Source organism: Narcine bancroftii, chromosome 6 (genome assembly GCF_036971445.1).
Source record: "Narcine bancroftii isolate sNarBan1 chromosome 6, sNarBan1.hap1, whole genome shotgun sequence".
NCBI lineage: Eukaryota > Metazoa > Chordata > Chondrichthyes > Torpediniformes > Narcinidae > Narcine > Narcine bancroftii.
This window is the reverse complement of record NC_091474.1, coordinates 224,311,330-224,335,499: the sequence shown is the minus strand read 5'-3', so window position 1 is coordinate 224,335,499 and position 24,170 is coordinate 224,311,330. Positions and strand designations below refer to the sequence as shown.

Sequence of the window (24,170 nt, the reverse complement as noted above, 5' to 3'; positions counted from 1 at the left end):
CTGGAACAACCATCAACCTCATTGACTGATTGAATCAAAAAGGGTACATGCAAGGGGCTATGGTTAGGATCGGTCTCGGGAGGCGATCTAGCCAAGCAGCAGCCAATCATGGCATAACAGTGGTTTACCACAATGGTCACGATCCAAATGCAAGAATGATCCTGCTTCCTTTGCCCAGATAGGGACAATCAAAAATGACCATTACAATGGTCTCGGTGGTTCAACAATAATTCTCCTGACAAAAAGAATCATCAGAATTGTTCATTTCACAGAGCCATTTCCAACTCTGTTTTCTGAAGACTTGCTGATCAATACCCCAAAAACTGTTTCTTTAGGTGTCTCAAACACACGACTCATAATCATATAACTCTCTGCAAGTGTCCTATCTGCTTTTCCATTGGATAAACAACCATTGTTCTTCTTGGTTCTTTTGCCAGAGCATTACTTCATTTATAGTCAACACTCAATGGTGCCATGCAGTCTGTAAAAATTGTGTGAAATCTATGAATGTTTTGCATTCACTAAAAAACAGGAGCTTGTAATACTTTACATTTCATGTTTTGTCGAATCTGGTGAGTATATTATATGCATAACTTCACTGTGTATTTGCAAATATGTCCGACAACATAAATTGGTGAAGACACTATTTAGTCTGCCAAAGTTCAGTTCTCTAGAAAGATTCTACAGCTCTTACCTCCTTCCAGGCATCCAGCTAATTGTTACACATTTCCCCAGCTGCGGTGTTATTCAGTCGAATTAGGTGACTATAATTCAATAAATATGTTAGTTAAGTACCTTGATTTATAATAATCTGCCACCATTCAGTAACCTTATAAGTCCATTTGTGATAATCAACATGCTCGTGCACTATATGTTTTTGTAATTTAGCAATAAACACAGAAAATTATTAAAATATGCACATTCAGGCTGGCACATGAGTTTTGAAATCCTTTACCCAATTACAGTCATTAGATTACAGATCTGCAATATATGATTGGTAATTAAGTAATATTTGATGGGGATATCTGATTTCTCAGAATTGGTTAGAATTCATATTTAAGTAAACAGCAGAAATTACTATATTAACTATTGTCCAAAGAAAAACAATTGTAATTTAGTGTGACACATGCCTTCTATAGTACTTTCAAGAAATTAGGTGCAGAGGTGGGGTGGCACAGTTAGTAGGGTTAGTATAGCGGTTAGCACAATGCTGTTCAGTGCTAGTGACCAGGGTTTGAATCTGGCACTCTCTTTAAGAAGTTAGTATGTTCTCCCTGTATCTGCACGGGTTTTCTCCAGGTGCTCAGGTTTTCTCTCACCCTTCAAAAATGTACCGGGATTGTAGGTTAATTGGGTGTAATTGGGCCAGAAGGGGCTGTTACAGTGCTATATATTTTTACTGTACTACATTTTATAAAACAAGATAGTGGGACCCATGGTGTCTGGAGTTAGGTGGGCAGCCGGGGCTTCGGAAGTTTAGATGGGAGGGGCAGCCAATGCGGCAGGAGCTTGAATGGGAGGGCGGTCGGAGCATTGGGAGCTCGGATGGGCAGGTGGCTGGGGCCTAGGTGGGAGTCTGCTACCGGGTGGTTGGGAGTTTGAATGGGATGCGATGGGGCATCGGGAGCTTGGATGGGTGGGCAGCCGGGGCCTAGGTGAGAGTCCGCGGTGGCGACGCTGGGAGTTCCAGTCAGCAGGGGGCTGGGGCCTAGGTGAAAGTCTGCAGTCAGGGCATCAGAAGCTCAAATGGGCGACAGGCTGGGGCCTAAGTGAGAGTCCGCTGTCGGAGCATCGGGAGCTCAAATAGGCAGGCAGCCATGGCATCGGGGTTTCAGCCAACATATTTCTGTGAGCCGCACATTATATGTCAAAGAGCTGTATGTGGCTCACGAGGCGTGGTTTGGCCACCCCTGTCATATAGAATTGTATGTAGGAAAGTGTGTGATCATGCACTTGTATATACAGAATAAAAAAGGCAGATTATTATCCAAATAGAAATGAGTGAAATAGGTATTATTGTGTATAAATCACAAAATATTAGCAAATACGGTTGTATAGAAAACAGTTGGAGTTTAAAAATGATCAAGATTTGTTTCAATTGTACACATTGTTGGTGATGGAGTACTGTGCAGTTTTCATCTTCTTACTGAAGATAAGTTACAATAGAATTGGATGTAGCCCAAAAGAGATTGGCCTTGCAGAATTTCTATTTATCAGTAGCTCAACAAAACTGTACTCAAGAAGAGACAGATATACAAAAGAGAGAAATGTAAACAAGAAGGAAATGCAAACAAACTGCAATACAGAAAATAAATATTTAATAATAAATAATGTGCAAAGTAAGGGTGCTTAAATGAGATGGTGGAAGGATAGCAACTGTTCCTGAACCTGGTGGTGCGAGTCTTGTGACACCTTTTTCCTGATGGCAGCAGTGAGAACAGAACATGTCCTGGGTGGTATGGATCTTTTATGATCGCTGCTGCTCTCTGACAGTAGCGATCCGTGTAGATTTTCTTAATGGTGGGGAGATTTTTGCCTGTGATGTCCTGGGGTGAGCCCATTACCTTTTGGAGGGCTTTATGCTCAGAAGTATTGGTGTTTCCATACCAGACCATGATGCAGCCAGTCAGCACACTTTCCACAACAACTCTGTAGAAATTTGCCAGGGATTCTGATGTCAAACCAAACCTCCGCAAACTCCTGAGAAAGTAGAGGTACTGATGTGCTTTCTTCACAATACCATTGGTGTGTTGGGTCCAGGAGAGATCCTCCAAGATAGTGATACCCAAGACCTTAAATTTGCTCACCCTCTCCACCTCTGATGCCCCAATGATCACTGGATTATATACCTCTGACTTTTCTTTGCTGAAGTCAGCAATCAGCTCCTTAGCTTTGAGTGCAAGATTGTTGTTGGTGCACCAGTCAGCCAGATTTTCATTCACCATCCTGTAGTCTGACTCATCCCGTTCCTTTAAACAACCCACTACCGTAGTATCGTCGGCAAATTTGTAGGTGGTCTTATTGTCGTACCAAACTACACAGTCATACATGTAAAGTGAGTTGAGCAGGGGGATAAGAACACAGCCCTGTGGGGTTCCGGTACCGATGGAGATTGTGGAGGATAAATTCTTACCAATCTTCACTGATTGTGGTCTGGAAGTGAGAAAATCCATGATCCAATTACACAGTGGGGCTGTTAACTCCCAGGTCTTAGAGTTTGCTGATCAGTTTTGAGGGGATGATGGTATTAAAAGCCATACTGTAGTTGATGAAGAGTATCCTGATGTGTGCATCTTTACTGTCCAGATGTTTCAGGGCTTTGTGTAGGGCCAGTGAGATGGCATCCGCTGTAGACCTGTTGCTACAATAGGTGAACTGGAATAGATCCATGTCACCACTTAGACAGGAGCTGATATACTTCATCACCAGCCTTTCAAAACACTTCATCACTGTTGATGTAATGGAGTGCTACTGGTTGATAGTCATTACGGCAGGTTACTACACTCTTCTTGGGAACCAGTACGATTGACACCTGTTTGAAATGGGTGGGTACCATGCCCTGCTGGAGTGAGATATTTAAGATATCTGAGAATACCTTGGTAAGTTGGTCAGCACAGATCTTTAATACTCGGCCAGATACTACATCTGGACTCCCAATTTAGGTCTAGCATTAAAAATGAGGAGATGAGGTGTAAATAATGATATTTTTAAAGGTTGGCTGATTAAACATTTTAAGCTAGAATACATTTGTAGCTGAAGAATGCAAACATAGTGCAAGTAGTTTTGGATAGCTCTGGTGAAATACTGGTACAGGCAGGATAAGCCAAATGTTCTTCAATGCCGTTAAGGTGAATAGCATCATATTGACAATTAACAGAATGTTGGAAGAATGAAAAAGAAATTCACTGGACTCCAGGTGCAGTGCAGTGCCTATTAATTCGATTAATGCCTCCAAATTTGCCCTAATATTTCATGCCCTTTCTTTCTGCAATCTAAAGCCCCTTTCAGGTGGACCAAATGCCCTTGTGTAAAGGCGAAGATTATACCCCCTTGTGATTAAATACTTATCTACCTTAATGTGCTGAGAGCACTTCTGAGGCGCTGATGCCAACCCTCCTTGGAGAGGGATAATCTCCACTGACTCACCTGGATGTCCAGCTGCACTAAGCAGCTGTTTAAGGGCAGGCTAATGAATCCATTAGTTCGTGATACAACTCCCCGCTACCTGACAGCCCCCACCCCACTGGGGAGGGGAGGTCAGTGGGGGCCATCAGGGCAGGGGACTCTGCAGGGGCCATTGGGGCAGGGGAGGTCTGCAGGGACCGTTGGGGCAAGGGAGGTCCGCGAGGGCCGTTGAGGCAGGGGAGGTCTGTTGGTGCCGTTGGGATAGGGGAGGTCTGTGGGGGTTGTTGGGGTAAGGGCAGCTGGCGGGGACGTCGGGGCAGGGGTGGTCAGTGGAGCAGGGACAGCCATCGGGGCAGGGGAGGTCTGCAGGGGCTGTTGGGGAAGGGGAGGTTTGTGGTGGCAGTCGGGCCAGGGGCAGCCAGTGGGGGACATCGAGTGGCCAGTGCAGGCTGTGACAGCCCAGCAATGCAGCATAGCAATGATGGTCTTCCCTAGCATAATCCACCTGCGTGGGGGATTATGGGTAGGGAAGATGGCCATTTCTATGCCGGATATTTATGACAGGTGGTGCTGTGGCACCAGTCTCCCCGCCTCCACCAGATCCGGAGGGCTCTAAGAGACGGCTCTGGATATGAATGGGACATTTTAGGCCTACTGTCTGAAAGATGAGTTTGTAGTTTTCAATCCGCTCCTGTTGCCGGCCTCAAGGCAGAGTGTTCACCTGAAATGGCCTTAATTGAGACAGGTTGCTTTCTTCAAAAGATGGGAATTAAATACCACTTAACTCAGTACCCAGTGTCGTGATGTGAATGCTGGACTTTCTGCAAATAGAATGCAACAAGCATCCTGGGAGCACGTTGAAGTCACTCCAAAGGTAGATTTGATCACTTATTTTGAAATCGTAATCCTTCCCCTCATTACTTACCATCAATGACCCTAACCTACCTTTTCCACCATGGAAGATTTGATCCATTCATAGTTCTTCTAACTGGAAGATGTTGTAAGATGGTTTATAATATGTATGTTTCCACTATGATGTTACCGCAAAACACCAAATTTTGTGACTTGTTCATGACAATAAATTCTGATTCTGATTCACACCTCCAGCACAAGCGAAGAGATCCCGAGTTCCTCCTATTTCTTTGGTGCAGTATTTAACCAGCACAGATGCCTTTCTTTACCTGCTGCTTCCTCGGACCACATGAACAAAGGGAAATATTTATATTCATGGCCTCATACGTGAAACCCAGTGTAACTCATTTGTTTGGTTCCTAGTGGACTGTCTGACAGTCGGTCATTTACATTGCAGACAACTTTGGTTTCTGGATTATTTCAAATTAAATCTGAATGTTTTCAGTGGTTTCTAATTTCATTACACGGTTATCAATACAACAGAAACAGTAAGTTATTCTGACATTACTGATTTATACATTAAAAGAGCAGACTACTGTGATGATACCACCTTAATATGAAATTGCAATTACATTATCTTGGTCATTCCAGTGAGGCAATGTATTGTTACATTGTAGAGCAGCAGCAAGAGATATTTACCAAGACAATGCTATCTTAAAACAAAAATCTTTATTAAAAACTTAATAATATAACATCTTACTCAAATCTAAACTTAACCCCAACTATACGCAAATGTATATGTGTGTGTGGATTACCTAAACCATTACGCTTAGGCACAATTCTGAAAAGTCAATTCAAAGTTCAATGTCTTAGAAATCCTGCATTGAAACTCAGAACCTTTAAACTGATGTTCATATGTAATTATGAAGTAGGTGAGACACTGAGTCATCAGTCTTCTCAAAACTCACAAATTCTTGTCAATTTGGTTTCAGAGAAATGTTCGTTCATGCAAATGATTTGTCACAACTCCCCTCTTCCTTGCGAAGGGGTACAAAACTTGTGACTTCCACAATTTTTCCACAAACCCAGCCATAAGTTAAACAAAATGATCCAAATACAGGATTGATCCTGTTTCCTTTATCCAGACATGGGTCAATCAAAAATGAACATTACAATGGCCTCATTATCACTGCTCTCTTCTGACAAAGAGAAGCAGCAGAAGTGACCCTCTCACCTGAGGGTCACTGCTATTCTGTCTTTTCAGATGACTTTCTGATGAATAAAAATATTTTTTTCAAGTGTCTCAATTGCATGACTTGTTTGATCAATTCTGGTTTTCAGTTTCAAATCCTGGATCATCAGCAGATGGTCTTCTATTTGAACAGTTGTCTTCCTTAGGCAAATATCCATTGTTTCAGTCTTTCAATTGAGAACAATAATGCTGGTTTACAGTTTTGGCTTCGATGCCAAGTTGTTTGTGAGTATCTTTCCCCGTTCTAATCCCCCACAGTAACTTTACTAAAAAATAACAGAAGCCTGCAACACTATCAGGCCATTTTGTTTCATTAATTCCTTCTCCGACATCAAGTATCTTTCCTTCGTAGATTTCAGCTTCAGAAAGCAACAAATCTTCCCATTGATTCACTGCATTCAGTTGTGTTACATACAACTAGGTGTGTGTTGTATTGTTGAGAGTGGAGAGGGTAAGTAATCTGTGTAAACAGAGGAGAAGAGGTGAGGTAGGCAGTGGCAGTTGCTATGTGGACTGAGGAAGGGTGAAGGATGGGCAGATGAATCAACGTGGGGTAGGGAACAGGTGGAGCTGAGAGCCAGAACAGGGGCTGGGGTGAAGATGGACACAGCTGCTGGATGGTGATAAGCCGGAACACAAAAGCTTTCATTGCTGGAATCTGATGTAAGGAAGATGGTAAAGGCTGAGCCCGAAGATGGGATACCAGTGGAAATATTGGGGACCTGGCATGCTGAAGGGCCAGTGGAGATTGCAAGAACTGGGGAGTCACTGCAGAACAGAAGTGGCTGTGGAGTAATATAGATTTGCAGACTGGCAAGGTAGCTGGATCTGTGGCTTGGAAAAGATAGACCTTAAAGTCTAGTTAAAATAATACAAGTTAGGAGTAATGGGGAGTGTTACGTCATAGACTATCAATAGAAATTCACCAAGACAGTGTTCTTTTTTAAAATATATTTATTAATAACTATTAATAATATAACTAATTAACTTAAATCTAAACTTAACCCTCAGCCAACTGTTTTAATGTCCCAAAAACATGACTCATAATCATATGACCTCTCTCAACAGATGTATCTTCCTTGGGTAACCAATCCATTGTTCTGGTTCTTAGTTGAGAGCATTAACTCTGTATATGGTTTGGACCTAGGTGCCTCTGAATCTGTAAACATGTTGTTATGAAATCTGTGAGTGTTCTGCACCCTGAACCAACCCCCAAAATAACACTAAAAATAAGAGCTTGCAACAAGAGATAGTGGAGATTAGATGGGCTAGGAGATCATAGAAATGAGAGAAACCTGAAGAGAAAAGGGAGGTCTGTATGAACAATGATGGTCCAGAGGGTCATAGACAATGTTGGGTGAAATGGCAGGGGAAACAATGGAGATCAGATGAATGACCTGGGGGGATAGTGGGATCGCGATGGCTTGAATAAGGGGTTGCAGAAATATGGTTTGAATGAAGGTCAGGAGATAGGTGAGAGAATGTAGATTGCGAGGACTAGGGAAACAGTGATCATCAGGGAGGGTTGTGTAGACAATACATAAAGGAAAAGTTGCAGAGACATTAGAGATTAGAAGGGGCGATCAGTGGACAACAGAGATGCTGTCAAGGTCTCTGTTCATAATGGTAGAAGGGAAGCCACAGGATGGCACTGGGGTGCAGGTTGTTGAGCTACTGCCTCACCATACCAGAGATCTGGGTTCAATCCTGATCTCGAGTGTTTGTGTGGAGTTCACACCTTCTCCCTGAGACTATATGGATTTTTACTAGGTACTCCACTTTTCCCAATATCCCAAAGATATGTGGGTTATTTGGCCATTGTAAATTGTCCCATTGTGAAAGTGAGTAGAATCTTGGGGAGCTAATGGGAATGTAACTAAATGGTTGATGGTAAGTACAGACTTTTTGAACTACAGGGCCTGTTTCCATGATGTATCTCTCTGTGATTACGAATGTTTGAAGGTGTTTCCCCGGTCCTTAATTTCTACCCCATCTGCTTCCCATGGTTCATCCTTTGCAAATTCTGGCAACTGCAATATGATTCCACCACCAGACACTTCTTCCTCTTCCTTCCAGCATTTTGAATTGATCACTCCCTTCACAATTCCGTAGTCTATTATATTTTTATTATATTTAGACATATAGAATGGACCCACAAGCCCATGCTGCCCAAATATATTAATTAACTTACAAATCCCATACATTTTTGGAGGAGCATCTGGAGGAAACCTATGCTGACATGGGGAGAATGTACAAATTCCTTACAGACAGCACCAGATATGAAATCAGATTGCTGGCGTTGTAATTGTGTTGGGCTAACCATCACGAAGGAGGTACAGGAGCCTGAAGACGAGCATCCAGCGATACAAGGACAGCTTCCTCCACTCTTCCATCAGGTTTGTGAATGGACAATGAACCACAGACACTACCTCACTTTCTCTAATTTTTGCACTAATTTATTGATTTTTAAATGTAATTTTAAAGCAATATTTACACTGTAATGCTACGAAAGAACAACACATTTTGTGTCAACTTGATGACAATACATTCTGATTCTAAACTGTGCCCCCCTCTTTTATCTCCACCCATTATTCCCCATTTTATGGTACTCACCAGGGTGATTTTAATGCAGAAGATGCAACACCCGTCCCTTCATCTTTTCTTTACTCACCATCCAAAGACCCATTTACAATTCTTCGAAGCTAGGGTTCCGCATTTGGTGGACAATGTAGCCTCCTCCACAAATGCAAAATGGATAATTGGCTTTGTGGAACACCCATGTTCAGCTCACAGGAGTGAGTCTGAGCTTCCAGTTCTCAGACACTTTAATTCCCCAACCCATGACCATCTAACTTGTTTGTCCATGGCCTCCTGCACTGCTACAATGAACCCCATTACAAGTATTACAAAAGCAGCATAGAATAATATGGTAGGCTTTCTACATAAATGTTAGAATCTATATTCAAGAATGGGGTTTTGAGACAAAGGTGGGAATCAGGTTTAGGAATAGAAATTGATCTATTTTGCTGGTCTGATTGCTAGTGCAATATAACTTCTTGCATCAGCTGTACCTTACTCCACGAAAAGTTAAATAAATTGAAATCAGAAATATCAGACTAATGTTTTTGATGTGGTCAAGAAATAGGTACTTTCTTGCATTCAACCTGGTCATGCCTAAAGTGAGGCCTTTCTGGGAAGATTTGGGTTATCCCTGGAAAAAAAATTACTGGAATTTGATACCCTCAGGCACCTGAATTATTTTTATTAGAGAATTTAGAAGACACAAGATCTAAAATGAGGTTGTCAAAATATCAATTAAAATTTGTTAAGCTTGCTTTAGCAGGGGCCAGGAAATGTATAGCAGTTGCTTGGAAATCTGATTCCCAACTAGGTTTACCCCACTGGAAGAAAAAATGCATATTGACTTTTCTTGGAGAAAATCACCTATAACCTCAGAACCAGGAATGATGTATTTTTAATAATATGGAATTCATACCCAAGTGACATCGGGGTAAATCTTTTTTTTTTAACTTTATTTATAAACATCTGGATAGACAGGGCCTGATCAGGAGCACTCAACATGGATTTGTGGGAGGAAGGTCATGTTTGACCAATCTGATTGAATTTTTTGAAGAGGTGACTAGGAATGTGGATGAGGGTAGCGCAGTGGATGTTGTCTATATGGACTTCAGTAAGGCCTTCGATAAGGTACCACATGGAAGGTTAGTTAGGAAGGTGCAGTCTTTAGGTATAAATTTTAAGATAGTCAAATGGATTGAACATTGGCTGAAAGGGAGAGGCCAGAGAGTGGTAGTGGATAATTGTCTGTCAGGTTGGAGACCGGTGACCAGTGGTGTGCCTCAAGGATCTGTATTGGGCCCATTGTTGTTCGTTATATACATTAATGATCTAGATGATGGGGTGGTGAATTGGATTAGTAAATATGCAGACGATACTAAGATAGGTGGAATAGTGGATAATGAAGAAGGTTTTCAAGGATTGCAGAGGGATTTGGGCTGCTTAGAAAAGTGGGCTGAAAAATGGCAGATGGAATTTAATGCTGATAAGTGTGAGGTGCTTCATTTTGGTAAGAAGAATCAGAATAGGACATACGTGGTAAATGGGAGAGCATTGAGGAATACAGAAGAGCAGAAAGATTTAGGAGTAACGGTACATCATTCCCTGAAGGTAGAAACTCACGTGAATAGGGTGGTGAAGAAGGCTTTTAGTATGCTGGCCTTTATCAATCATTGCATGGAATATAGGAGTTGGGAGGTGATGTTGAGATTGTATAAGACGTTGGTGCGGCCTAATTTGGAGTTCTGTGTGCAGTTCTGGTCGCCTAATTATAGGAAGGATATAAACAGAGTGGAGAGAGTGCAGAGAAGGTTTACCAGAATGTTGCCTGGGTTTAAGCATCTGGAGTATGGGGAGAGATTGGACAGATTGGGTCTTTATTCTTTGGTGCGTAGAAGGTTGAGAGGGGATTTGATAGAAGTATTTAAGATTATGAAAGGGATAGACAGAATGAATGTGGATAGACTATTTCCGTTAAGAGGAGGAAAGATTAAAACAAGAGGACATGAGTTAAGAATTAAGGGGCAGAGGTTTAGAGGTAACATGAGGGGGAACTTCTTTACTCAGAGAGTGGTAGCCGTGTGGAATGATCTTCCGGGAGAAATAGTGGCGGCAGAGTCAATTGTATTATTTAAGAAAAGGTTGGACAGGTATATGGATGAGAAGAAGATGGAGGGTTATGGGCATTGTGCAGGGAGGTGGGACTAGAAAGGGGTGTTTGGTTCGGTGCGGACTAGAAGGGCCTAATGGCCTGTTTCCGTGCTGTAATTGTTATGTTATGTTATATGTTATGTTAAAATTTTATGACATGAATAAATAAAAATTACATTTAAAAAATAATAAAAATAAGATAATAAAAAATAGAATACTACATCATTAAACTGCACAAATTAACCCCCCCCCCAATAATTATAACACAACATTAATCATCTAATTTCAAATTAGTCCAACCCTCCCCCCCAAAATAAAGAGTGAAGAATTAATTAACAATGTTGTAAATAAAATGGAAAAAACACCACTTACAAAAAAAGGATAAAACTTAACAACAAAAAAAATTACTAACAACAAAAAAAAATATCAATACTAAAATAATACCCTTAAACATATATTTAAATCAAACATAATACATGTATTTAACAAATGAAATCCACTTTAAAACTAAGTTCAAATATTAAAATCATATATCAACCACATATCTGTTATATAAAAAATCATAATTAATAATACATAAATACAGAATTTCCATTAATACCAAGTTTCCTTTATAATTCATGGAGAGAACAAAAACATCCCTTAGAAAAACAATCAGATAAACTTTTTATTCCCTTCCCCTCCCCTTAAATAAAAAAAAGAAAAAAGTTCAAACTTTTATAAAATTCTCCATATTCTTCATTTATAACATCTTCAAAATTCTCTATCGAAATTAACTTAATTTTATTAAACTCTTCTCCCTCAATGTATTTGTACTTAATTTTCTTCTTTTTCTTCTTATCACCTTTCCCCTCATCTTCCTCTTAATCTAATTCAACATCCTCAATTTTTGACTTATTATCTTCTGTGACATCATCCTCTTAAAAAAGAAAGAAAAAAGAGAAAAAAAAACCCAAAAAAAGAGAAAAAAAGGAGAGAAAAAAAACCTCCTAATTCCCTCTCAATTACAATCAGAAAACAAAAAGAGTTTTAAAAAAAATTATTTATTTTAAAAAAAAATAATTAAAAAAAACCTTCACTTCTTAACCCAAAAATTAAAAAGAAAAAAAAAACAGGTTGGAGGTCACAACTACCTCCTCCTGTTTAAACCGCCCAAAGTGGGAACTCCCCCAAAATATTGGATGTGAGATAACTCACAGGTAGCTGATGACTTCTGGAAACTAGTGCCCACCCAGTTCCCTCTCCCAACTCCCATTTCATTAAACTATCATCATTATTTAAACCTTTTAAACTCTTCTCAAAAAAAAAGATAAAAGATTTATTTTTTTAAATCAACGTTACCACTTCGGTCACCATTGCTTCCATTTCTTTTAAAAAACTGGATCCCACCTTACATCTCTACTCTCTTTGGAGACCTTGAAGGACTACATCGTTCCTGAAACTGCATGATTGGTAGAGACTGAGCAAAGTCCATAACCTCTTTAGGATTGTCAAAGAACTCTGGCTAATTTCCATCCTAAAAAATCTTCAGTACCGCAGAATACCTGAATGTTCCCTTATGTCTTTTTTTCCACAACCGTTCTTTCACAGAATTAAATTCGCGTCCTTGAAACATAATTTCTTGACTCAAATCTTGATAGAAGAAAACAGGATTATTCTGAACCATCAAAGGAGATCTATTTTGCTGGGCATTTCTAATAGCCGTACGTAAAATTGTCTCTCTGTCACAATAGTTTAAACAACGGATCAAAACAGATCTTGGATTCTGTCCTGAAAAAGATTTTCTTCTTAAACTCTATAAGCACATTCTAGTATTAAACCTTCAGGGAATTTATCCTGTCCTAACACTCATGGAATCCATTCAGTAAAAAATTTTCTTGGATCTGGTCCTTCTATGCCTTCTGGCAAACCAACAATTTTCATGTTGTTCCGTCTAGATTGATTCTCCAAATAATCAACCTTTTTTGCTAAATTTTTATTTTGGATCTGCAATGTTTCAATTATTCTATTTTCATCTTGCAGTTGATCCTGTGCATCGACTAAACCTTGATCACACATTTCAAATCTTTCAATGGTTTCAAGCTTAAAAGCTCCATTAATGACTTCCGCCATCGCATTAATCTTGGAAATAAACAGGTTCACAAAATTAGCTAAGTGACTCAATACAGAATATATCTTATCTTCAAGATCCTTAACAGACATTTCAACAGAAGTAGATTCAGGCATAATGGGGTCTTGCTGTTCCTTAGAGACCACGGGATCTTCTGTCCCTTCCCTTAATTTAGTATCTTTTCTAGCAGTTTGACTTCGTATAAAAATCCCTCTCAAAGTCCCCCCAGCAATGCCAGGAGACTGAAGATCAGAGTTATCTTTAAGCCAAATCTCTTTAATCATCTTCACTGAATCGATGTCTGGAAAAACCGTTGTAATTGAAGATGCATTTTGCAGCGCCACCACTATAGCAGTCGAATGACAACTCTTTAACTCTCCAGCTGGTGGCGCCCCAGCTGATTCAACTGTCAAAGCCTCAGCAACAGCACCTGCAGTGGCCACCGTGCGAAACACTGGCACCCGTCCAGCCCCTTGTTCTGAAAGCTGTTGAGTGCGACCTTCAGAGAGCCTCACCGGCTTAAAATGGAGCTTCAATGCCGAACTCTGCACGTCCTCCTCTGGATCCATTCTACGCTGAGTCCTGGCTTCTTGTAAACAAGTAGGCTCAGACAATTTCGGAAAATGTAGTTTTTTAACAGTCTGTTTATGTTTTCTTTTACCTTTTTTTTGCATATAAACCATTAGGCACTAATCCAACACCTCTTATTATTTATAAACTTTTAAAAGAACTTTAATGGGCACTTAAAGACTAAACAATAAATCAGAGTCAGGAGAGGTCTGGAAGGCATGTCTGTTCCCTACACCATCTTGCCACGCCCCCCGGGGTAAATCTTTAACAATTCCTCCCTCCTGTCTCTTTCCCCCTGGTGCTCACAGCACTGAGGGCCCTATATGTCAGGTTATTTGTCCCTTGATGGGAGTAGGGTTTATCCCAGGTGAAGCCAATCTTTTCTTTTTCTTATTCTTTCTCTTTTCTTACTTTTTATTGTTTCTTGGGGGGTGGGCAGGTTCCTCCTATTTTGTTCTTCTTTCTCTCTATTAGCTTTTTCTCCTTTTGGTTCAACATGGACATTGAATTTGCATTTTGTAGTATTTTTGTAATTTTTCATTCTTTATAATTGAATCACACATTGATCTCTTCTTTTTTATCACTTTCTTTAATATGTGGATCGAAATTTGTATTATTTTGTTAATATTATTGATATTGATGTTTTTCTTTTTGATTATTCTTTTCATTTTGACTGGATGTTGATTGAAAATTCTCAAAATAAAATATTTTTAAAAAGAATGGGGTTTCAGAGCACCTGGAGGCATATGGTAAAATAGGCAGGTCAGCATGGTTTCCTTAAGGGGAAATCTTGCTCGGTGAACCTATTGGAATTCTTTGAGAGGATAACAGAAGGACAGACAAAGGAGAGTTACAAGATGTGGTTTACTTGGATTTTTTTGAAGATCTTTGACGAAGTGCAACATTTAAGGCTGCTGAGTAAGATAAGAGATGAAAGATGACTGGACTGGAAGGAGACAAGTGGTATTCCACACTGCACAGTGGTGGGACCACATCTTTTCATGTTATAGGTCAATGATTTGGATGACGGAATTGATGGCTTTGTGGTCAAGTTTGCAGATGATAGAAGAAGGGGCAGTGTTGAGGAAGCACTGGATCTGCAGAAGGAGTTAGACAGGTTGGGAAATTGGGCAAGGAAATGGTAGATGGAATGCATTGTAGGATCATGTATTTTGGTAGAAGGAATAAAGGTGTGGACTATTTTTAAATAGGGAATTAATTCAGGAATCAAAAGAGCAGAGGGACTTTGGAGTCCTTATGCAAGATTTCCTGAAGGTTAACATACAGAGAGAGTCAGTGGTAAGGAAGACAAATGCAATGCTGTCATTCATTTTGAGAGGGAGAGAATATAAAAACAGATGTAAAGTTGAGGGTTTATAAGGTAGTTTTGGGCTCCTTATCTAGGGAAGGATGTGTGGGCATTGGAGAGGGTCCAAAGGGGGTTTGTGGGAATGATCTCCAAAATGAAAAGGTTATCATATGAGGAACTGTACTTGCTGGAGCTGTACTTGCTGGAGTTTAGAAGAATGAGGTGGAATCTAATTGAAACCCATTGTATACTGAAAGGACTGGATAGAGTGGACGTGGAGCAAATGTTTCCTCTGGTGGGGAGTCTGGGACCAGAGGGTATAATCTCAGAATACAAAAACATCCCTTTCAAATAGAGATTAGGAGGGATTTCTTTAACCAGGGGGTGGTGAATCTAAATTTGCTATGGCCAAGTCATTGGGTATAGTTAAGATCGGGGGAGATAAATTCTCAGTAAGGAAGGGAATCAGTGTTATGCGGAGAAGGCAGGTGAATAAGGTTGAAAAGGATAGTAAATCAAGCATGAGTGAATGGCAGGGTGGACTCGTTGGGCCATAATGGACTAATTCCACTCTTATGTCTTATGGTCTTTTGGTCAATGGTCTTTAAGCTTTCATTTATTGAGATGAAATGTTCAATACTCCAATACATAGAAACGATGCTGAATCTAGCATTCAGTACATTTAACAAAGAAAAAAGTGTAACTGTCCCCACCAAAATATTTCTATGTCCTGTCTGACCTTTTGCATTCCTCCAGGTTCTCTCTATTGACTCAAAGTTCCAGCCTCGGCAGTGCTTGTGTTCCTCAAGATTCGAGCATCTCTTATTGTCACGTAACAAAACAAAAAATGTTATATCACACAAAATTTTCTTTCGTCTACCGAAAGGCATCAGCAGAAGCTGTCCCACAGCCCTTGTAGTCAGAGAAAGAGAAACAAAAGAGAGTCCCTCGAAAGTCACTGAGTGTCCATGCATTCTCCTCCAGCGCTCACACAGCTTCCACAGCCAGACTTCAGTCCAAATTAGCAGCAAACCTGAGATCCACATCCAAACCTCCGACACGATCAGGAAGCCCTGAGCGCCTTCAGCACCCTATTTGTTCTCTAGCATACTACTATTGTGCTATTGTTCTCTATTGTACTGCTCAACTGCAAATTCTCAGAAGGTACTTAAGTGATGACCTGCCTGAGGCAGAGTTATCAGAAGGGAGCTTCAACTTACATTGAGAGTCTTGCAGCTTTCAAGTGCTCGGACGCAGATAATGTACCGGCAGACGTAGCTGGGGAAGTGCAGCTGGGATGTTCAGGTGGCCGCGGAGAAGACACCTTTCTGTCACCTGAACGTGCTGGCTGAAGGAGAGCCGCGTCCAAGTGAACGCCGGCTCCTGTGGACTGTGGCCGTAGTCTCATTGCTGCTTTCAGGTGCAACAGGGGATTCTTGGAGCCAGAGATTATACCTACAGGAGGAGGGTTAGGTAAGTGCTCCTTCTGGCCGGGTTCTCCACTTTCAGGTGGCCTCCTGACAACCACATAGGGGTAGAATATGCAGCTTTACATCGGAGTATTTTGGCTACCTTGTGAAACAGGTGAAAGTGGATTGAGCAGCCATTACCACCATCATTCACTTTCCCTCTCCACCTTTTGTCAATTCAAGCTTCTTCTATTGTTATGTTCCTTCAGAGACATCATGTCTCTGTGAATCCTGCCAGCTCATCTGATGCTGATGTCTCCTGCACTCCCATAACCTCTGTAGCTCCACGGATTACCTGTCTGTTTCGGTGGTGAATCCAAATTCGATGCATCCAAGTTGCCCTCCATAGTCCCTGGTTCTAGACCCCTAAAGTACCCAAGGACCATCAGGGTGATTGTTTTCACACTGGTGCCCTGCACCAATTTGCAGCTTGTCCAGAGTCTACCATCCTTGAGGTCCGGACTGCTGAGCATGTATGCCACCATCTTGTGCATGATCCTTCATCTGTTGTCATTGTCAAAAAAAAACACTACTGCCAGCCCTCTTCTACAGGCAGTTTAAATTAATCTGGGGCCTTTTGGTGGGATGGCCAGCCAGAAGGACCCCGTGGAGGAGCTCTGGAAGATGCACTTGCTGGCCATTGAGAATCCCGAATTTTGAAGCCCACCTCAATGACATCCACTTTCATGGACATGCAGGCCTTCAGACCTACGTGATTGCTAACTTTTAGATTTATTAATTTCTCCAATTACTTTTTCTCTGCTCATCATAATTACTTTTAAGTTAATCACTACCATGAAATGCTTAGCTCCTCACTGTTTCTGCAATGTCCATTGTGAAAACCTACACAAAGCATTGAGAACCTTAGCCATTTCTTAGCAGCCCATCATAACTTTCTTGTCATTGTCTACCAGAAACCTGCATTTATTGCTGCCTCTCTCCTTTTATATGGTTGCAATGTTTCATATTTCTTGCTGAGCCCGAATTTCTTCCTCTTGATCAATTGTTTGGTCAGTCATTGTTGATTCCGAAAACTCGCCTAATCCTTAGGCTTACTCCTGGGACGAGAACATTGGATGCTTCTTTTCACCTATCGTTATCTGTGACCTCACTCAACTATGGATGGGTTTCATCAAGGTTTTATTTTAAAGGAATTTGTTGAAAATTATGAGAAATTTCTTTAAATGTTTGCCAATATTTATTTCATAGAACATTACAGCACAGTACAGGCCCTTCAGCCCACGATGTTCTGCTAACGATAGAAACCTTCTCAAAAAAAATTAAACCTTCCCTACCTTACACCCATAACCCTCTATTTTTCTTGTATCCATGTGCCAGTCTAAGGGTTTTCTTTTTCAAGCCCCATTGTTTCAACTTCCACCACCACCACCCTCCAGCAATGCATTGCAAACACTCACATCGCTGTAAAAAAAAACTTACCCCTGACATCGCCCTAAACTTTTCTCTCCTAACCTTGTAGAAAGGTGTTTGTTGCTCTTGCCCTGGCGAAAAAGGTGCTTGCTTTTTTCCTATTTACGCCTTTCATAAGCTCAGGTCTATTAAGTCACCTTTCATCCTCCTTTGCTCCAAAGAGAAAAGTCCTAGCTCTGTTAACCTTGCCTCATAGGACACATTCTCCAATCCAGGCAGCATCCTGGTAAATCTTTCTTGTACCCTCTCCATAGCTTCCACATCCTTCCTGTAATGAGGTGACCACAACTGAACACAATATTCCAAGTGTGGTCGAACCAGAGTTTCATAGAGCTCCAACATTACCTCACAGCTCTTGAACTCGATCCCCTGACTAAGAAGGCCTTTTTAATTACCTTATCAACCTGCACAGCAACCTTGGGAGAGGTATGGATTTGGACCCCAAGATCCTTCTGTTCTTCTACACTGCTAAGAAACCATTAACCAAAGTTAAAGTTTGACCTTCCAAAATGCATCACTTCACTTATCTGGATTCAACTTAATCTGGCACTTTTCCACTCTGCATCCTGCTTAAATCCTTTTGTAACCTACAACAACCTTCGACATTATCCAGAACAGCTCCAATGTTCGTGACATCTGCAAACTTGCTGATCTATCCCTCTACTTCTTTATCCAGGTAATTTAATAAAATCACCAAGAACAGATCCCTGTGGAACTCCACTAATCACTAACCTCCTGGAAGAATACATTCCATCAACTGCTTCCCTCTGCTTTCTGCAGGCAAGCAAATTCCGAATCTATGCAGCCAAGGTTCTGTTGATCCTATGCCTCATGATTCTCTGAATGAATCTACCATGGGAAACCTTGTCAAATGCCTGACCAAAATCCATATACACCACATATACCGCCCCCCCCCCCTTCATCAATTTCTTTGTTTACTTCTTCAAAAAACAATGAGGCCTAGTGAGGCAAGACCTACCCCTCACAAGCCGTGCTGACTATCCCCCAGAAAACTGAATTTTTCTAAATGCTCGTAAGTCCTGCCCCTAAGAACCCTCTCCAATAGTTTGCCCACCACTGACTCAAGACTCAATAGTCTATAATTCCCAAGATTCTCTCCATTACCTTTTTTTACAACAAAAGATGTACTTGCCATTCTCCAATCCTCTGGAACCTCCCTGTGGCCATGGAGGACACAAAGATCATTATGGCCCATTGGAACTCACATTTGCTGGATTTCCATTTGATCCATTGAATTTTTTATGTCCGTGATTATTATGTGCTGTGTATAAAATATATTATGTACTGTGTTCTGGAGCACCACTGTTTTGTCTTGTGTACATGTACAGTCAAATGATCATAAACTTGAACTTAATTTAATTTCCCACAAGTACTTGTCTAGGTGGCTTTATATTAGCTTAATCTTCTTTGGCTTGGCTTCGCGGACGAAGATTTATGGAGGGGGTAAAAGTCCACGTCAGCTGCAGGCTCGTTTGTGGCTGACAAGTCCGATGCGGGACAGGCAGACACGGTTGCAGCGGCTGCAGGGGAAAATTGGTTGGTTGGGGTTGGGTGTTGGGTTTTTCCTCCTTTGCCTTTTGTCAGTGAGGTGGGCTCTGCGGTCTTCTTCAAAGGAGGTTGCTGCCCGCCAAACTGTGAGGCGCCAAGATGCACGGTTTGAGGCGTTATCAGCCCACTGGCGGTGGTCAATGTGGCAGGCACCAAGAGATTTCTTTAGGCAGTCCTTGTACCTTTTCTTTGGTGCACCTCTGTCACGGTGGCCAGTGGGGAGCTCGCCATATAACACGATCTTGGGAAGGCGATGGTCCTCCATTCTGGAGACGTGACCCATCCAGCGCAGCTGGATCTTCAGCAGCGTGGACTCGATGCTTAATAGTCTTGTTTTAACTGAGGTTTTTCCACACTTAAACTGAGTACAAAATTAAAAATACAAAAAAAAGGACAGAAAATAGAACAGCACAGAAACAGCCTCTTGAGACCATTTTATCTGCTATGACCCCAGAGGATGGAACAAACCGCCACAGGGAATGGTGGAATTGAGAATTGCCACATTGAAAGGCATACAGGGATAGAAAAGATTTAGAGGAATACAGGCCAAACAGAGGCAAATGGAACTAGCTCAGGAAGATAACATAGCCTGCTTGGACAAGTAGGACCAAAAGCTCCATTTCTGTGCTGTAAAACTCCTCAATCTAAACAGTACCTGCACATAGTTCATACCCCTCTACTCCCTGCCTGATCATGTGTCTGCCCAAAGGCCTCCTAAACTTTGCTATTATGTCTGCTTCTACCACCTTCCCTAGCAGCATGTTCCAGGCACATACCACTCTCTGTGTGTAAAAAAAAATTAAAAATACTTGCCTCACCAATGGCAACTCAACTTTCCACCTCTCAGCTTAAAGCTATGTCCTCCAGTATTGGACATTTTGCCCTGGAGACTGACTCTGTGCCCAATCAATGCCTCAGATTATCTCTCTTCTTTTAGCTAATACACTTCTATCCAGGCAACATCCCGCTGAGCCTCTTCTGCACCCTCTCTAAATCTTCCACATCTTTCCTATAGTGTGGCAACCAGAACTGCACACAATACTCCAAATGTGGCCTACCCTAACCTAGAGGCTGCAGTAAACCATTTAGCCCCTTTATCCTACTTTACAATTCAATTAAATCATGGATGATCTTTTGCCACAGGCTCATACAATGGATAAGAGTCTATTGATCTCTGGCTTGAATATAGTGAGTGACTGAAGATTCCAAAGATTCATCAGTCTCTGGGTGAAGAAATCTCTCATCTCAGTCCTGAATGGCTGACCCTCTATTCTGAGATTGTGACCTCTACTTCTAGCCACCACAGTCTGGGGAAACATCAACTGCATCTACCCTTCAAGTCTCTCAAAGAGATCTCATCTCATTCTTAATGGAATTCAAATAAATTACTGTTGAAGGCAATTATTTGCAGTGGATTTTATTCAGTTTAAATTGTTGCTGCTGTGCAACATAGAACCATTTCGTTTCAAAAACCATCCTGTAAAAATAAATGCACTTGAATTTGTGGAGAACTTAGCTGGTCCTTTAACTCTAGTTATTTAGATTATATTTTAAATAAAGAGCAATAATTCATATTGAAGAAAGCCTAACTCATTTTCAATTTGATAATGTAGTTAAAAATTCTATGTAAGTACATCATTAATGTTCAAAGCAAAATGACTTTATAAATGGTTTATGAATCAATCTTTGGAGGGGTTCAACAGGATTGAGCACTTCTATGATGAATCCTAGATTACACCACAACCTGTGATCAAAGAACCAGAAGATGAGTGCAAAATTGGTGAGTCTGTAACAAGAACACTTTATCTCCAGAGACGAGTATGCACATTGAACTAGCTCACAAAAAGTAATTAATTTAAAATGTAATTGGCCTGTTGGTAGACTTGCACTCAATGGGCTAAGTGACCTTTTTCTCATTCCATACTCTTTTATTCCCCGTGTTGCTTTATTTTTGATGGTATGTTTCTCACAGGCTGCAAGGAACTCTTTTATTGTGGCCATAAAGGTGGCAAGGAAAGTTTAAAGCTGAGCCAGAAAGCACGGCAGTTAGTGTGGGAACCACTGAAACTAAGTCAGGAAGCATTTCACATCGATGGAAATAACTTCTGAGAGTAAATGATCAAATCGTGAAAATTGTCATATCTGGAGTGATTGTTTTCCTTTCAACATCACTTTGGTTCAGAGTTGAAATTAATTGATTTTCAAAATGCTTTATTTTAACATGTTATTTGTTTTCTTCAATGGGGCAAAGATGACAGGAAAGAAATGAAACAGTGTAAGTAAATGTCATAAGCTCTTGCTGCCTTCTGCCCAGCAGGGATCCACCCACATGCTATTAAGAAACTATAACCTCCAGATAAAAGAATCACTCCAAACTCAGGCCACACCAAGAATCGCATGCCCTCTCAGAATGAAAATGATAGTAAATTTGTTATTTATTATTCCCAAGTAATACATAAAAAATATATTTGGATTGGCAGAAAATGAGACTTGAACGGACAGAGGTGCGGAGGAGATTGGAAACTGATGCAACCACAGATTATGTTTATTTATGCTTATCTCCAGCATTTTTTTTTAAGGTTTAAAGTGAAGTAAAAGTTTGCTTTTTTACAAGCATTTTATAAAGAAATGCAGTAATTTAGGTCATACTTTCTTTTAAATTAGAATGCAGTCTACGAGCGGGTTGATTTTTAACACAGAAGAGAGTTAAAGTGAAGCTGTACTATGTTATAAGCATGGACAACAGATGCCTCAGTACACCAATGTACTACATTGCAGTGACAGAATAAAAAAAATCTTTCTGATCTCTGCTTGCTTACCTTCCCCAATCCACTGTCCCAGTAACAAAACAAAGGAAATATTGACTAATTTTGTCAACAATTGAAATGTTTAAAAAATCTACCATTGACACAGATGTTTGTACACCAATAAAATGTGGTTTTACACATATCATCGAAAGAATTCTCTTTGAAAATAACTTGTTCATTACTGTTGGAGGTATAAAGAAAGTTAAATCTTCAATTTATGCAGTATTTGAATATGCAGATTTTGAGGTTTTGCCTTACAGCAGTCAAGATTCCATCTTCCATCTTTGATCCAAACTGCATGGAAAAACTAAATTACGTTCATGAAACTATATTCTTTTTGCTTTTGCAAGAGCTTATTCAAAAGAATTGTGACAGATCACACATTTTACTGAACAGTTTGTCTTTTCAGGATGTGAATAGGATGAAATTGAGATATACAAGGAAGAAACACAATAAACTGAGCAGAATCATTCGATTTTCAATTAATTGGACGGCACAAATACTTGGAGGTGCATAATTAGAATCCTAATAATGGCCATTGAGAAGAAACCTTGCATTTAGTATGCCTGCTGCTACCGAGTGTTTCTATCAACGGGTTTCTCCATTCAAAAAGTCTAATTCCTAAGATGTGGTCACTGACCATTTTAACTGTCTTTTGTTTGATTGCCTCTAGGGGATGCCATTGTCCTGTCATTCAATAAAGCAACCTTAATTATTTATGCATTATCCCAGAAGCATGTAGGCCTCTAGCAGTAAAGTGCTACATTAAACAACAAACCAAACATTGCCTGAAACACAAACATGCACTCTAAAGGCTTTTCCACAAAAAAAAATGTCCAATTTTAGGGTATAAAATTTACAGACACTGAATGATTGAGATGGGATTATTCAGTTGGTTCAAACACATCTTTTCTGGGCTTTGAATACAGCTTTGACCAACAAAGTCAAAGTCTCCTTCCTGAGTCCTTGATAATGGTTCAAAATGTCTTGGCAACTTCAAATTAAGAGATAATGTTCATAGACATGTCACTGTAAATTGCCCAAATTCATTTCATGGTTGCTAAAATTCATGCAGAAAAGATGGCTGCATGGAGGAAAGATAAATTCATAGTAATGCAAAGAAGGGTAGCTTGTTCGAACCTGAAGATCTTGAATTCCAATCCCAAGTCCATGCTGGTGGGAAGTGGGACCTATATAAACAGTTTGCTCCACAGTAGAATTGGAAGCAATTTCCTCAAAAATGTTCATTGCTTTTGTGGCTGATGTGCACACGCCTGTGTGTGTGTGATTGCATGTGTGCGCATGCGTTGAGTTTATGGTCTGATACATTGTACGTATGCATCAAAATTCTTACTTCCTGCAGCCAAACAAGTGCTTGATGAAAAAAAGGCTACACAATAAACTCCAATAAATAAATACACAAGACAGATAGGTAATAGAGCAATGCCTTATGAAGCAAAGTTGACAGAGCTAGAGATTTTCTCATTGGAGCGACGAAGGAGGGAAGACTTTATAGAGGTACTGTATACAAGATTAAGAGAGACATAAAGCCCTTTCATGTCGTGAAAAAGCCCATCTGTAAAGGCGGAGATTCCCGCCTAGCATGAATGTAATGCCACTGCAAGCGGCTGGCTATGGGCGGGCTGACGACGCTGTCAACTCACCACCCATCACCCCTCTCTCTCCCACCCATTCAACCTCTCCCTCCACGACCCTCTCAGGGCAAGGGAGGCCAGCGGGAGCCGTCAGAGCAGAGATGGCTGGCAGGGGCCATCAGGGGGAGGCCTGAGGGGGGGTTATTACAGCCCTGCCAGTCGCTCCAGCACCTCACTGGGTCGCTTCGGCCTTTGGGCCTGCTCATCAGTGGCTCAATACACAGCAGAACAATGGTCATCTTCTCTACCCATAATCCCCCACACAACTGGAATCATTCTGGGATACTCTGAGT

The 24,170-nt window shown here is 40.8% G+C and overlaps 1 protein-coding gene across 1 annotated transcript; it reads right to left on the bottom strand.

The window, feature by feature from the left end:
* Positions 1 to 4,257: 4,257 nt before the first annotated feature.
* On the bottom strand, positions 4,258 to 4,665 carry LOC138737372 (uncharacterized). Its single transcript, XM_069888119.1, has one exon. The coding sequence runs from the start codon at positions 4,663 to 4,665 to the stop codon at positions 4,258 to 4,260; it is 408 nt and encodes a 135-aa protein (XP_069744220.1).
* Between the last annotated feature and the right edge of the window lie 19,505 nt (positions 4,666 to 24,170).